Genomic DNA, 16293 nt, shown 5'->3' on the forward strand with positions numbered 1-16293 from the left:
TGTCCAGCAATCCTCCCATCTCAGCCCATGAGCACAAATGGAGCTATGGAACAGTCATCCCTCACTGCTCTATTCGCCCATCCCTGACATCTCTTTCTGTCTCTCTCTCTCTATATATATATATATATATATCTTTCTCTCTCTCAATCTCTATCTCTATCTCTCATTCATGGGTGGGCGTCGGGACTGCACCTCCACCTCAATGTCTGCCTCCTTCCTCTTCTTCCATCCTTCTTTCTTCTCCTTCCTTCCTTCCTTCCACCATCTTCCTCCTCCTCCTCTTCTCCTTCATGTGGAGCCAGGGCCTCTGGAGCTGTTGTGCCCTCAGACGCTGCACCTCTCCAGCGCTTAATCTCCCACCGTTTAGAGGCCCACAGATCCTTCCCACAGGCCCCCTCGCTCTTAATCTCCTCCACAACCAGCCGCCTCTCGGCGGTGGGCTAAGATAAAGCTTGATGAAAGCAGCACGCACGCACACACACACACACACACGCGCACACACACACACACACACACACGCGCGCGCACACACACACACACCACACACACAGTGGAACCTCCAGAGGGAAAAACCATGGAGTTGGCAACGAAGAAGCGGCTCTGATGTTACAGTTAGCCGTCCTGTTCTTGAGGCTTCTTGAGCGGCAGTCCAAACCCCGCACACTCACAAACCAAAGAAACGCAGGCACATCTCCAACTCCTCATCTGTTCCACCGTCCTGTCCACATCCCAGAGACTGGCACTGATTTAACACAGCGGAGACAGCAAGAGACAAGAGACGCCAACAGGGGACCCACAAGAGAGAGAGAGAGAGAGAGAGAGAGAGAGAGAGAGAGAGAGAAAGAGAGAGAGAGAAACGATACACTCAGGATAGCCACTTCATCACGGAGATGTGAAAACTAGACCATGGGAGCGACGTAAGGAGAAATAAGTCATCCAGTATGCGTCATTAAATGGCCATTAAAAGAGGCCATCGGCGCTACATCTGGTGATGTGATGGGGGCGATTCTCCCGCCTCAGTAGATGGGTAGTAGCTGAGACGAGAGAGACAGAGAGAGACAGAGATAGAGAGAGAGAGCAAGAGAGCAAGAGAGAGAGAGAGAGAGAGAGGAGGAGGAGGTGAAGTCTGCTCCACATCCAGGCTCTAATCTTAGCATCTCATCCATGGCCGCTTCCCCACCGAGAGGGGCGAGTGTGATTTGTAGCAGGGAGAGAAGATTTGACTACAGTTTCTGCTCTTGCAAATTTAATGCACCAGGTGGAGGCCAGGTGTGTGCGTGTGTGTGTGTGTGTGTGTGTGCCCGTGTGCCTGTGTGTGTTTCCCCTCACATCAGTCTGAAGCACTGCTGCTCGCTAGCGTTCTCTCGATACTCTCCGCCGTAGACTCAAATGGCGTGCGAGGAGCGGGGAAAAAAGAAAACCTGCAGTCATTATCTGTTGATGATGCCACTTTTTTCTGGCTCAATGAAATCCAACACAAAAGCAATCTGTGTCCCTCGCTCAGATGAGAAGCTCCCTGACAATACAGCCTCACAATCATTCACTGACACACACACACACACACACACACACACACACACACACAGAGAGAGAGAGAGTGATCCGCACCACAAGAGCAGCACACACAAACACACAGCTGCACAACGGGGTCGATACTAAAGCAGTCACCACAAAATAAAAAAAAAGCAGTTGCAGCGTAGCAGTGGTTGAAATCCTATTTTTCCCCTCAAATCCTTCTATTATAACACGGAACAGTGTGAAAGACAATGAATGAGCGAGAGTGATGGGAACAGAGAGTGAGTGAGAGAGAGAGAGAGAATAAAGAAAGAAAAACAAAGAAAAAAAGCTGTGCCATATTTCAGAGGGGGCAGGCAGACTGACAGCATGCATGAGAATGCAGCGAGTGGAGCCCCTGCTGTGTGCTGCTGATCAGGGAGGCGGCTGCAGCCGGCTCAGGAGCGGGTGGCAGCCACAGCGAGGACCATCCAGCTGGGCACAGAGGCAGCCTCCAGCCCTCCCTCCCTCATCCTCCCCTCCCTCTCTCCCTCCCATACGCTCCTCTCCTCATTCCATCATCCACAGGTGATCCAAGGACAACACTCGCTCCTCACAACCCCTACTGCACACCGCTCCTTCAGCGGCAGCCCTCTGGATACAGACACTGATAGTGATGATAATGATGGTGATGATGATGATGATGATGATTGTAATATCATTGAGCAGTGAAGGCTCTGTTGTCCCACTGCCAGGCTTCTGCAAAGGCTACGCTATAATACCCAAGCCATGGAGTCTACTGGATTGCCTCTCACCTCCTTCCTCCAGCCAATGGATCAGACACTTCAAGAGAACTCCTTCAAACACACACACAGACACACAGACACACACACACACACACACACACACAATACTCCTCAATGCACCTGATTGTATCCTCTCAGGCTCAGCTCAAGTACAGTGTCGACATCCAGAGCAAGGCCACTGCAGTCACTCTCTCCCTGCGCTGCAGTTGTTGGCTAAAAACAAAGTTAAACTCCCATAGAGGTTGAAAGTGCCCCAGAAGAGAAGAAGAGCTTCTTACTCACTTGCCGCCTGATTGTATCAGAGCTCAGCAAACGTTTCACCGAGCGCTCGGCTGTCTCGAGAGAAAAGAGGCGTTCCATTCTTTCCACTCAGTTTTCAGAGCGCAGAGGAGAGGAGGAGAGAGCAGGAGGAGGAGGCTGAGGGTGTTTTCTTTTTTTAATGGAGCACTGAAGCAAGGTCACCCACAGAAATCTGGCCACTTCAACTGGCCTGTACCAGCCTTGGTGAAGAGCTGGGTCCTTGGGCTGCCAAGAAGTCTCTCTGCCTCTGCCTCTCTCTCTAACTCTCTGTCTCACACACACACACACACACACACACACACACTCTCTCCCTTTCACACACACACACATACACACACTCCCTCTCTGTCCCTCCCTCTCACACACAGACACACACATACAGTCTCCTCCTTCTCTCTCTCTCTCTCACACAAACACACACACACACAGTGTCTCTAGCACTTGTTCTTAAACCACCACATGTGTGTAGACACTCACACAGAAAAATCCAAAACACAAACTCAGCCTACAGCTGAAGAACGAGAGAGAGAGAGAGAGAGAGAGAAATGAATATTCTCTGAGTGTAATGGAATCCAGCAGAGCAAATGAGGAGAAACAAACACTCAGCAGCGGTGTGCTCCGGGAGGGCAATGAGTTGGGAAATGACACGAGGACAGTCCTTAAGAGGATCGCTTTTTAATAAGAGAGCCGCTCTCTCTCTCTCTCTCTCTCCCTCTCTCTCTCTCTCTCTCACCAGCGGCAGCGCCAAGCGCCAGGCTGGAGCGAGCCTCGCTGAAGTCACAACAAGAAGAAGAAAATGTTCAGTCTTGTGAGAAAGTTGACTGGCAGGGGTTGGGAAGAGGGTGAAAAGGAGACCGAAGAAGAAGGAGAAGGAGGAGGAGGAGGAGGAGGAGGGAGTGGGGGGTGAGAAAAAGAAAGAGGAGCGAGAGAGAAAAAAATGGAGGCAAACATTTGGCCAAGCCCTCTCCATTCCTTCCGTCCTTATTAAAGAGGACAAACACCAAGGCAACGCTTCGCATGGCCGGCCCGGAGCGAAAAGGCGCCAAGCACAACAGTACTTTCATTTTCCCCCCTCTCTCGCTCTCCCTCTGATCCTCTTACCACAGACACAGGCACACACCCGCCGTCCTGGCTGAATAATGTCGGCCGTCCTCAACAGACGTGAGGGGTAGGTGGGTGGGGAGGGCCGAGGAGATGGCCCTTTCTTTTGCTCGCGGCACAAAAGCGCCTAAGCCCATTGCCCACGGTTTTAAGCTGCAGAGGTGGCCCCTGGAGTTGGACCGACCCTGAGGGAATCCTGTCCAGATCGGCCACAATGGGCCCTTAGCTACCGGGGCAGCAAGGCAAGGCTCGCTATTCATAGCACTGCGAAAAAACACTCTTGACTTCAGGATGCGGAGGGTAAAATATTATTCTGTGTCTGGCCTGTGCAACTGTTGAGTCTGCCAGTGCAGACTATTTATGGCTGCTTGTCTGTGTGTCCAGAGCACAGGATCTGACTCAAAAGGACTTGGACATGACCTGAGGTGTCTATGGGATCTCCATGTAAACCTCCCATGACTAGACAGATAAGAGAGTTAACCCTTGGCACCCCTCGGCTTCCCGGCAGACAGCACCTATTAGGTGGTCTCTCGCGCCTTTCGCCGGGTCACGGCCTCGGCCAATGGGAGCCTGGCTGGCTAAGCCGCGATGGCCCTGAGGGGTTAAGGCTGGGAGTGGCGGAGGGTGATGATGAGGGCTCAGCGGGCAGAGACTCTCCAGCCCTGCAGCCATCCATCTCTCCAGGGCTAGCGGGGATGGTGGAGGTGGAGGTGGTGGTGGAGGTGGTGGTGGAGGTGGTGGTGGGGGGCAGTAATCAGTGGACAGCTCCAGGAGTCGTGCTCTCCACTCAGTCACTGCCTTTCCTGGCCCCTATGGCCGCTGTCCACTCCACACGGCGCTAAAAATAGGCGACTCATCCAAGGAAGCGTGCAAGACAAAGGTGGGGGTGGGGGTGGGGGTTGAGGAAACAGCAGTGGAAGACAAGAGCCCCACACCCTTCCTCCCCCCCCCCCAACCCCTCTCTCTGTGCATCCTTTCCGTGGGCCGTTGTCTCCACAGGAGCCTCCCAGCATGGAGGGAGCGAACATAATCAATGAAGAGCTCGTTAATGAGCCCCACTCATCATACGGCATTAGAGGAAGTGGATGTTGGATCATCATTCAAGCACTACATTTCCTCCGATGACGAGTGAAGATCCTCCAATATCGCCCGACGCGGTTCAAGTGCGAAGGCCTCGCTGTCGAGGGCCAATTACGATAGCCGGCGAAAAAAGGCAGAGTGGAAACCACTCAGTGGCCTAAACACAGACCGCCGGCCCCTGCAGCCATTGTGTGTCCCGGACGCAACAGCTGGTGGATGCGTTTCCAGCGCCGGGCTGTTTCTGCGACGCGGCGAGGACTCCAGGTGCTCCGTGTTTATGCAGATGTAATTTGGCTGCAGGGAACACACCACTGGGCTGGAAAGTGCCGGAGAGCAGCATTATGGGGATGCGTTGTGCAGCCTGTGGTCTACTCTGGAGAGCCCAGGCCAGTGATTAACATCATAAAGTGCCTGTTTCTGGACACAGGAGGCCAAATACAAAAGTCCGACACAAACAGCCACGCCAATTTCGATTTTCTTTTCCCATTTTCTTAGCATTCTCGCTCTTCTAGTGGTATACACTCAACTGCACATCGCACAGAGTTCTTGAAGCTAATCTAAATCAGGAGACCAATATCATTTCCTGTATCGAACTAACCAATACCATTTCCTACATCCAATGAATAGCTGGAGCAGGAGAGGAAATGAGAGCCCTCTCCCCATTCATCATCATGTGGCCATTACATGGGACTCAATATTTTACTCCACAAAAGCTGAGGGGGCCATCCAGCACATGTACACACAATACTGTCTATTTATAAAGCACACAGTAAAAAGTGATACGTTGATAAGGACAAAGTGTAATATTTGACTTCATATCTGCAGTGGTCCATAAAAGCACTTACACAAACGTACACACTTACACACACACAAATGCAAATACACATCACACACCTATATTAACACCCCCCCTCTTTCTCTCTCTCTCTCACACACACACACACAGCTGCTAATCTCTGTTGTCCTTGAGCATATATTAAATTCGCATAACTAATGCGAGCAGAGAGGATGATGATAAGAGAGAGAGAAAAAGAGAGAAAAGGAGAGAGAGAGAGAGAGAGAGAGAGAGAAAGAAAGAGAGAGGGAGAGAGAGAGGAAAGCATTTAAATACACACGCAGCATAATTGCTGAATGAACAGAAAAGGCCATTGACGGGCCTGTACTGAATGGCTGCTCTCCAGAATCATTACGGGCCGATTGAAACTGCTAAAGAAGAGCACCGTAGCCTTATATATATATATATATATATATCTACAAAACGCCACCATCAGCCAAATGAAACTTTAACTAGATCATAAATATTAGAGGCACAAGAGTCGGGAGGGAGGGGGGGAAAGAAATGAACGCTAAATTAATTCTGAAATCTTTTCAGAAGGTGCTGCAAAGAAGAGAGAGGGATTAGAGTTGAGGTTTGGGAGAGAGAGAGAGAATGACAGGAGGATAAGAAGAAAGAGGCTAAAAAACTAAGAGTGTGCGAGAAAAGGAAAAATCACGAGGGTAATAAGCCGAAAATGGAGTCTCTAATAAGCCATTACGCACACATCACACAGCTGCCGGGTCAGAGCTCACTACGAGCAGAGAGAAGAGAAGCGGGCAGAGCCGCTAATAGTGACGACTCAAGATGCCGCGGCCACAGAGTAGAGCGAGGGACAGAGAGAAGGAAGAGAGAAAAGAGAGAAAGACAAGAAAGAAAAGGGAAACACAGCGCTCACATTAGCAGGAAAAACAAACTCCTCCAGCGGCTTCACAGGAAAAGAGGGAGCGGGACGCAGGGAGAGCGAGAGAGCAAGCGAACGAGCGGAGACCTGCCGGGTTGTTGGCAGATGGCTCCATGTTTGGGCATTGGGGCAGAGGAGGAGGAGGAGGGGGCAGGGTGAGTGAGTGCGAAAGAGAGACAGAGACAAAGTTTGTCACAGGGGGAAAAAATGAGGCAAAGCAGGACAGGCAGGACCAGAGGGAAGCAAAGAGAGAGAGAGAGAAAATGGAGAAGAGAGGGAGAGAGAGAGAGAGGGAGGAAAAACAAAAACTCACCGCACCGGTGAAAGTGTAAGTGTAAGAGTACGCTGCGGCAACAGCGCCTATCATGTTTACATCAGCAGAATCCCTCGAAGGTCCCCTCGCACTCGCCACTCCCGTCACAGGGAAGCCGAGCGGCCGAGGGAAAGATTCGGAAAGCAAACGACTGCCGAGCCTACTGACCTCCGTGAGACACCCAGCAGGAGTGCTTGTCCCTCCCCCTCGTTCCCTCCCTCCCTTCCTCCCTCTCTCTCTCTCTCTCTATCCTGCTCTCCCTCCCTCTCTCCTTCCTCGACGTCGCTCTTCAAAGAGCAGTGAACACACACACGAAAGTGGGGGATGTTTACAGTCTTCCCGAGCCAAAACAAGAGCGCCCTGAGTGGTAGGTCTCCTCGAGCCGAGCCTATAAAAAGCAGACGACACTCCCTCCCGTTCCTCCCTCGTCCTGACCGACTGACTGACCGGCCGACTGGTGACTGACTGAAAGACGAGGACACACAGGGAGCGCTCCTCCAGGAGCAGGAAGTGACATCACCAGGTGCTTCTATTTGGAAAAAAAAAAACCATGAAAGGAAGAGTCCAAGCAGTGCTGCCTCCTCCCGTTCCAGGCGGGTGGCGTCAGCAACAATGAGGGGCAGGCTCAGGCTCAGGCTCGTGGCCATGCAGGAAGTAAGCGGCGCTGGAGAGTGGTCCCCATGGAGACCACGCTCCTCTCCCAAGCCTTGTCCAAACATGGTGCAGCTCAGATTGCAGTGAGTGTGTGTGTGTGTGTGTGTGTGTGTGTGTGTGTGTGTGTGTGTGTGTGTGTGTGTGTGTGTGTGTGTGTGTGTGTGTGTGTGTGTGTGTGTGTGTAGGGAGGGGGGGGGGTGTAGGGGGAATAGCAAGCACAGGCTCCTGACATTAGTCACCATTTCCTATCTGCCACAACTATTTCCTTTGACGGAAAGCCACAGCTATCTAAACCTGATGCCCAAACCACAAAAAGGAAATACGGAAGAGAGAAAGATGAGCAACCCCCCGAAGAATCAACATCACAAGAGAAAAAAAGAGAGACAACGGAAAAAAACAAATAAGTGATGAAATGGCAGCCTTGAGCTGTTGGTGAGATATATGAGTGTCCTCAGAATGGAGGGGAGAACATTCCAGAAGGGGGCCGCAGCTGGAGTGACAGAAGGACATGGAAAACAAAAACAAAGGAACAGGAAAACGAGGCGAGAATGCGAGGCGAAAAAGGGGGCGACACCGTACCTGCTCTTTCACAGAGGCCAGGATGTTGGTGGCGGTGCTGTCGGGCTCCATTCCGTGATTGGCCGCTCGGTCTCTGATTGGCAGCAGAAGCCCCTCCTCCATCACTGGGCTCTGCTCAGGAGCTGGCATTCCTCCTGCAGGGGCACAGTACACAATCTGTTCAGTGCCACGCTACAGACGCCCACATACACACATACACACACACACACACACACACACACAAACACACACACACACACACGGCAGGGCATGGCAGGCACATGTAATGCAATCAGTCTTTGCTTACACTCACACTAGCACCCACACACCGTCTGTAGTGCTGCAAACATACAAACAACATCAGACATTCACAAAAACAGACAGATGAACATACGAAGGCTGCGTGTCTTCTGAGGATCTTGGGGGGAGGACGAGGACACATACAGCGCACATGTAATCATACACCACCGCAGCGTTTCTGCTCGACTACACAGAGGAATTTCCCAGTGATAAGACTTCAAACTGGCTTCTGAGGCCGGAGCCAGGAATCAATAGCGGGCAACCACAAACCAGAGGAAAACACATGTCTACGGCTCAGCATGAAAGAACATGACGTCACTCCCATATGGCCACTCTTGCACAGAGAGAGAGAGAGAAATATATAAATAAATGAGCAGTTACCTCAAGTCTGGTTTTCGGTACTAAATACAGCACTACAGCACAGAAAGCATGCTCATGGCCAGGGAAGTGAACCCTCTCAACTAGGGTGCACTTAAGCCTCTGTGAGGAATGCTAAAGGAACCCTGCACTTGGCGAGAGGACAGTATTCCTCTCTATCGCTATTGAGGCTGCAACTGAACCTTGGAGAGGGACGTGAAGGTGAAGGCGGCTCTTTGAAGGTCGGGTGACCCCAAAGCAAGGCCCTGCTTCATTTTCCAATGTCACAGACTCCCGTGTACGGACGGCAAAGGTCTGACCACTAATGGAGCGTGTGTAACTGCAGGCCACACTGCACCCTGACTTCCAAGGGCCACATCATTTTACTCCACAACCTACATAGCCACCCGCAATCTATCAGTGCACAGACACACAGCGGGGACGTGCGCTGCAGCCTGGTGCTTTACGCTGCTGATGTTCTCAGGGGGGCCAGACGTCCTAATGTAGGCCAGACTGGCCAGTTATGCCGGCCCCCTGTCCAACACAACGCTCTCTCTGTCTCTCTCTGGTAGATGCCTCTTTGCAAGATACAGAATGAGTGATTTTTTAAAAAATCTAGTGTTTTGTACCTAAATACTCCTAGATGTCTTCTTTTTATGGCTGTGAAATTGGATACATGTTTAAGATCATCTAACATGGGACTGGCAACTTAAAAGATACACATATCTTTTAAATTGCGCATTAAAATACATGAAATGCATTAAAAGCTGTTTTGCAGTGCACTGCCTTAAAGCCAAATGCTCCACTTGTGCTTAAGGGACATGAGATAACACGGCATCGCTCTGCTGCTGTGGAAGCTGTTGTGTTTGATGTGTAATCCACAGCAGAGGTGGTCTTGTGTTTCAGTGCACGCACACACACACACACATTTCCCCCCAAAATCCCCTCCGGCTGTCCGACCTATCAACACTCACTTCCTTATGTCAAAACACATTTGGTCAGTCCCCCTGATGACCAGCGGTGTCATCTAGTATACAGAATTCTGACCAACTGTCGCATGTAAACAGGGTACAAGGACACCTCGTGCCACCCCGGCCGTGCCCTGGCTGTGTGCTGCTCCCTGAGACTAAGCTCCTGAGAGGAGGCTGCAGCTCTGGGCCATGTGCAGGAGGTCCCCAAGACACCCGAGCCCATAAATGTGAGCCTGTGGTATTCTGGGGCTGTTATCACATCGCTGGCATGTCCACGTCAAGGTTAGCGGGGCCTATAATTGACAGGGTATTAGGTGACAAGACAGCATACTCCGCCTCGCGCATACGGGATGGGACGGCGTCGGCCTCGCAGACGCGCTCACCGCTCCGTACTGGAGGGAGGAAGGGAGGAAGGGAGGGAGGGAGGAAGGGAGGAAGGGAGGGAGGGAGGGAGGGAGGGAGGGGAGACGAAGCGCCGACTCTGAGGAGCTTAAATCAATCCCACAGACAAGCAGAGGCAAGCGCAGATTACAGGGATGTGTGGGGAGTGGACTGGATCACCCCCCCACGCTAGGCCTTTAAGTGAGCCGCCTGCGCTCGCTCACTCCAAACACACAAAAACAACTTGTGAGTGTGGGAATCGCACGTGCCACGGCATCCATCCCACCTCCAATTACCGACAAGAGGGAATAAAACAACGCTTCGACAGAGGCGCTCGGGCAAATACTGTACAAACATCTGTCAGAACATGCGCGGTTTGACAGGCTAACAGATCGCAGCGTCAGTTACTGTGGTAATGCCACACAGCAAAAGGTGTCGGGTATGTCTGTCATTCAAACAGAATGCTGCACCGAGCTCACTCAGTAGCACGCAAGCAAACTTGTTTACAACTCAGACGGTGGCCTAGATTCTCAAGAGCCTTGCCGAAAACAACTGTTCTCTTCGACCTCACTCCAAACCCCCCCACACTCCCTTTTTAAACAAATTTCAAATTTGATTTCATCATCATATTTTAGCAGCTTGAGCAAATCTTGCGTAATTATCCCACCACCAGAGAGACAGAGAAAGAGAAAGCGAAATAAAAAAAGAGTAGTCAAGCGCTTCAAATCCTGTCCAATTGTGCTCCCTCCAAATTAGGAATTAGAACCAACTTAAGGCTAAGCCGACGGCTGGCCTTAGCTAATAGTCCAGCAGATTAAAGAGGTCAAAAAGAATCTTAGCTCACGCTCCAGATTTCCCATCCTCTCGCTCAGCGGACTCCACAGGAATCAATCTGCTCCACGTCCCAAAGGTTCCCTGAACTGGTAGGGGACCGAGGCAAGCGGCCGGCAACGACGGAACACACACACACACGCACAAGCCGACTGAAGTACTGAGTGAGCGGCAGCTTTCCGAGCACTGGTCAGGCAGGTTCTTCCGTTTCTTTTTGAACGGAGGCTTGATGAGCGGTAAACATGTCGTCCAACCTCTCCATCAGACACGCGACATCTTCTGAAAGCTTTTTCCCCCAGGCTGGGTCAGCGTAGATAAGGATCAGCGAGACGTCCCGTGATGAAAACACGCTAAATGCATCCACCACGGGCTTCAGTCAGACAGTAATTACTGGAATGCAACCATGGGAAAAAGCCAACGTTTGGGGGGAAAAAGGAGAGGCATAGTAGAAGCATCTGGGGCAAAGAGGCAGTGCCTTATAATTATGGGTAATGTCATTTCCTATGGCTAAACTCTGGACACAAACACTGATGTCATGGCTTGACCAAGGCCTCACCCTTCAGGTAAGTATACGGTGAGCTCAGGAGAAGGGTGCTAGTGGCCCTGCAGATCTCATAAAAATGCAGACATAATGGGAACATCTGGCAGAGGTGGGCTACCTCCGGAGGGGGTGGCAGAGTTCAGACACACCTGCAGAAGGGGGCACTGCCCCAGCCTGAACTCCAGGCCCATCTGTTCCTGCCAGCCTCAAACAAACTGCCCCTGACAGCCATAAGACCGTAACCTCCGTCACCCCTCTGAAGCAGCCACTATTAAATCCGACCTGGAAGTGATCCAACGGTCAAGGAAAATAAAAAGGCCCATCGGACTATTAAAGCAAAAATAGACACACACACACACACACACACACACAAAACAGTAACTGTTGTCCAAACTCGAGTTAAAAATCCCCCGTTGTCTCTACTTTGCCAAGACACAGTAATGTCTAACGCCACGGTGACTGAACAGCGACCTTCTAGAAATCTCCTGTGTGTTCTGGCGGCAGTCTGCCTCTGGCCGCCCCTCCCTCCATTAGCGAGAGACAGGGAATTAGAGGGGGTGACCCACAGCTGGCCGGCCTCAGAGTGGCCTGTTTGTCTTGTGCTTCATGAGGTAAACAGGCCAGAGGAGGAAAACAGTGCCGGGGAAGGCAGACGAGAACAAGAGCTTTTAAATATCAAGCTGACAAACATGCAGTAACACAGAACTATGGGCTGTGTTCCCTTTGAGGGACATTTGACAGCTCTGATTAAAAATTGATTAACAATTTCAAGCTGACGCTCAAGCATGAATGGAACATTTTCTCTGAAAAAGGCTGACAAGCACAACTTCAACTTGTGGACATTCAATTCCAACGGTTGGTTTAAAATGGAACAGTTGAGCAGTCTGGGTAGTATTGCAGTCATGTTCCCTTAAGAAGTTTCACAGAAAGTCTCAGTTTTCACAGCGCAGAGACCAGCAGTGGCTGGGTGGAATAGGGTGATGAAGGACAGAGAGTTTGTTTTCAATTGTCTGGCTAACCATATCCTGATTAGCAGACATACTTTCAGAAAACGCTTCAAAGAATGCTTGGCTGTCATCTGACCCAGTAACCTACAATATGGCTAAACTTTAATGAAGACTTTAATGAGAGAACTTTAATGTGTCATGCATTACATGACCAACAGTCAGGTGCTGTATCAGAATCAGGTATGACCTCACATTTCATCAGGCAGCTCATGCAGTGAGAGAAGGACAGAGAGAGAGAATTACTCTTTGCTCATGTGGCAGAGAAGAGTGTCATCTTACTTGGGATTAAAGGAGCCTTCAGACTGCCAGTCACTGTCATGCCACAAAGCCACTAAAGAATGAGCTACAGTGCAGAGCACTGATTGGCATTCAAATGAACCCGGCCACATTTACCCAGCAGAAATCAGTAGTACACAGAGCGCCACATTTACCCAGCAGATATCACTACACAGAGTGCCACGTTCACCCAGCAGAAATCACTACACAGAGTGCCACATTTACCCAGCAGAAATCACTACACAGAGCGCAAAAAAAAAAACAAATCAAGAGCCGAGGTAATTATGAGCTAGCCCAAATTTTTGCTCAACTGAGTCTCGACAGAACAATAGTTCAGTGGCTCATCGTTCAGTCTGAAATGTTAAAGCTCAAGCAGATATGCGAAATTAGCATGTTTGGAAGACTATAGGCTACAAGTTGCAAGCCAACAGAGATGGATTTAGCCTCTATACAGGGCTGAAAGCAAGGACATTTTCTGTGCTTGAGGTTACCAGATATTTTTGAAGCCATGATGTATAACTGTCTATTTTTCAAGTCTTAAACGGCCTGGCCAACGCCTGAACTCCGGCACACACAGTGCCAGAATCTTTAAGTCTTGTATAACCTTCACTGAAAATCAAGGTATTTTTCTGGATATAGTGGTCGATGGCTTGCCACAGTATTACTGTTAAACTAGGCTTTTGTGAAATCAATTACGAGCTTCCACTGCAAGACAAGCCACTTTTCTTATGCGGTGAAGAATGCTATTTTTAGTTTGTTTCTTTATTTTCTGAGAGGTGGTTCTTTCAGACATTCAGGAGGTCAGCAAGCCCTTGATGACTTCCTTCCTGCTACCTTTTGAAGACCGATAATCCTCCCCTTCACATGCAGGGTACCCCCTGTCTCAAAAAGCCTGAGTTATAACCTACCATTTTCCATTAAAAGTGGGCCACAGAGCTAAACCCAACTTTTAAGGAAGGCAAGAAGGAAAACAGTCCTATTTAGCGCATACCCAGGAGTTCCAATCAATTCCCTGATCACACACAGTGATCTGCCTGAGAAGTCTGGAATACATAGCACTAGAAGGGCCTAGTGTTCCATTATACAGCTTCAAGCAGCCTCACTAATGTCCCACAAGACCTGCAATGGTTAATTGCTTCTCTCAAACAGCTTATTGACTTTGCTGTATAAAAGTGATATTTGTGGCCCTGTGTGCCTTTTCATACTTCACTAAGCAAAGTCGATGCCACATTTCAGTCCTGATAAAGAGGGTGTGTGGGGGGGGGAGGGGGATCACATTTGAAAGTGTGCAGCTCCACAGTGACTGGGCAAATAAGGCATCCATCAGGCTGAGAGAGCTGGGTAAACCATGGCTTTAAACCAACAGCAGTGTTTCCCACACATAGACAAATTTGTGGCGGTGCGCCACAGATTCAGCACCGGCCGCCACATATTGCGTTTCGTTGTTCTTTTATTTATTTATTCTTATTTTGAAACGCTATTGAAAAACACGCAGCATTCGTAAAGCTGAATTTCCTTTCCCTGCGCTCCCTCTCTGTAACTTGCGCGTCTGTCTCTCATACACACAGGCACACGCACAGCCCCTATCCTCCGTGCACACCGCGGCTGTCTGTCTCCATGAAAACCAACGAGATCATACCTGGAAGCGTGGTCGGTGGTCGCATCTGACGCTGCTCGGGTAGAAGCATAAAGTTCTCCCGCAACTTTTGTAGTCTATGCGTGCAACTTATTTACCAAACTGTAGAAGTAAACTCATTCTCCTTGGCCCGCTCTCGTGCGCGCTCAATGGACAGCCGCCCTCCACATGCACATTTAATCCAAATAAAACATTCACAATCGTGGACGTATTGACGCACAGAAGACGACTAGCTAAATTACTGTTATATTCGGTTAGCATCATTAGTAGGCTATGCTGCAGACATTTGATTAAAACTCTTGCATTCAAGTTGATTGACCAACAATGTTTTTCAACTCCAAGACTTAAAAGGGCCTGTCCCAAGGAGAAAAAGTATTAGCTTACCTTGAAACTTAAACACATGTGGGGAAACTGAACAGTCCAACCAGTAGAGTATGATAAGCTTAGCCTGCTATGTTTACAATATTTTGAGGCTTCAACCAGACAGCTGAATTTAAGAAGTGGAGTTGTAATATGAATAGTAGGCTATAATCTGCATAAAGTTTGCTGTTATGAGATGAATATCAGAAATGTCAGTATAGGCCTATATAATGTAAATAATTATAATGTGTGTGTGTTTCAAATAAAGACAAGCTTAACATCTTGGTAAAAAGCCCCCCCCCCCCCGTCAGACATGTGGCGACCACCACACATTGCCTTCTAATCTGTGGGAAACACTGAACAGCGCTTTGCGTTTTTTTTGTTGTTGCATGAGACTGCGAGGAACAAACTCGGAAGCCAAACACAGCCTGTTTCCACAGAGCCACACATGCCACACAACAGACTGCGCCCAGCCAAGACTGACTAATTGTGGCAAGCTGGTCCCCAACGGGTGCGATTCCAGAGAAGTAAGACCCACCAGGGCCCCAGTAAGCTTCACAGGCTGCGACGGCAAAAACACACCCCGCCGCGTTCACTCTGACAGTCCGTAATGACTTTGTCGGAGTGCTCTTTCTCTCTCTACTGAGTGCTGCCTCCTCTTCCAGACACTCCTGAGGCTTCTGTCCCTGAGAGACGTCGAGTGTCAGTGCGGGCAAACAAAGGTTAATACGAGTCTCCCTCGGACAAGGAACCCTCTTACACGACTGAAGGAAAAACACATGTGAGCGCAGACACACACACACACACACACACACACACACACACACACACACACACACACACACACAAAGGGGCTATAATTAGCCTCAGCAGTGTTTGACTTTCTGTTGGGTAGGGCAGCTGAAAATGTTTTACTCGCTCAGCTTCAACACGCCCCGACGCAAGAGTAATTTCTCCCAGCGAGAGACGGGGCCGGCTTCCAGGGAGCCGCTGTTCAAAACACACCATAATCACCCCCGAAAACTCACCCGCTGGCTCTTCCACAGGGCACACCTCCCTTAAACGCTGCCACGCCAAAAATATAACACTAGTCCAAATAGAAGCGTTCACGTACCTCTGAATATGTCCTTGAAAATCCTTTGACTAGAAATACAGTAGTTAAATAGACTCTACTGTGCTGAGTCTGCTCTGCGGTTAAGATCGTAAATGGCAAAGCACTTTGAATGAAGAATTCCTTCACGAGGAAAACACGCACCTTGACCTCTACTACGCCCTATCCCACACTACCACAAACATTGTGACATCAAAGCCTACTCATAAGTCAGCATGTGTTTTATGATCGCCTAGAGTGAATGGAGAGTGGGGAGGAAGCGGAGTCATGTCGTGTCCTAATCATATCAATAACACCCTGCAGACACACCTTTCACTCGTAGGGAACGGCCCTTTCTGGCAGGCCGTCGGGTCATGAATCACTATCGCTAGCTCCAAGCTGTTGAATGGCAGTGTACACCGCATGACATCCTCCGGCCACTTCATGTAAATAAAACAAATGACCATGAGTCACTTTTTAGATAAATAAAACGCCATTTCCTGTCTTCCTACGTATGAT

General features: G+C 49.8%; 1 protein-coding gene across 1 annotated transcript in view; it reads right to left on the reverse strand.

Moving 5' to 3' along the window:
* LOC134077983 (plakophilin-4-like) overlaps positions 1 to 16293 on the reverse strand; it is a gene marked incomplete at its 3' end in the record, with an annotated part of 51452 nt that overhangs the window by 24053 nt on the left and 11106 nt on the right. Inside the window, exon 2 of the mRNA XM_062533614.1 lies at positions 8046 to 8179. Within this exon, the coding sequence (XP_062389598.1) occupies positions 8046 to 8174 (129 nt within the window). The remainder of the gene's footprint in view (positions 1 to 8045; positions 8180 to 16293) is intronic.

The sequence above is a fragment of the Sardina pilchardus genome, chromosome 4 (assembly GCF_963854185.1).
Source record: "Sardina pilchardus chromosome 4, fSarPil1.1, whole genome shotgun sequence".
NCBI lineage: Eukaryota > Metazoa > Chordata > Actinopteri > Clupeiformes > Clupeidae > Sardina > Sardina pilchardus.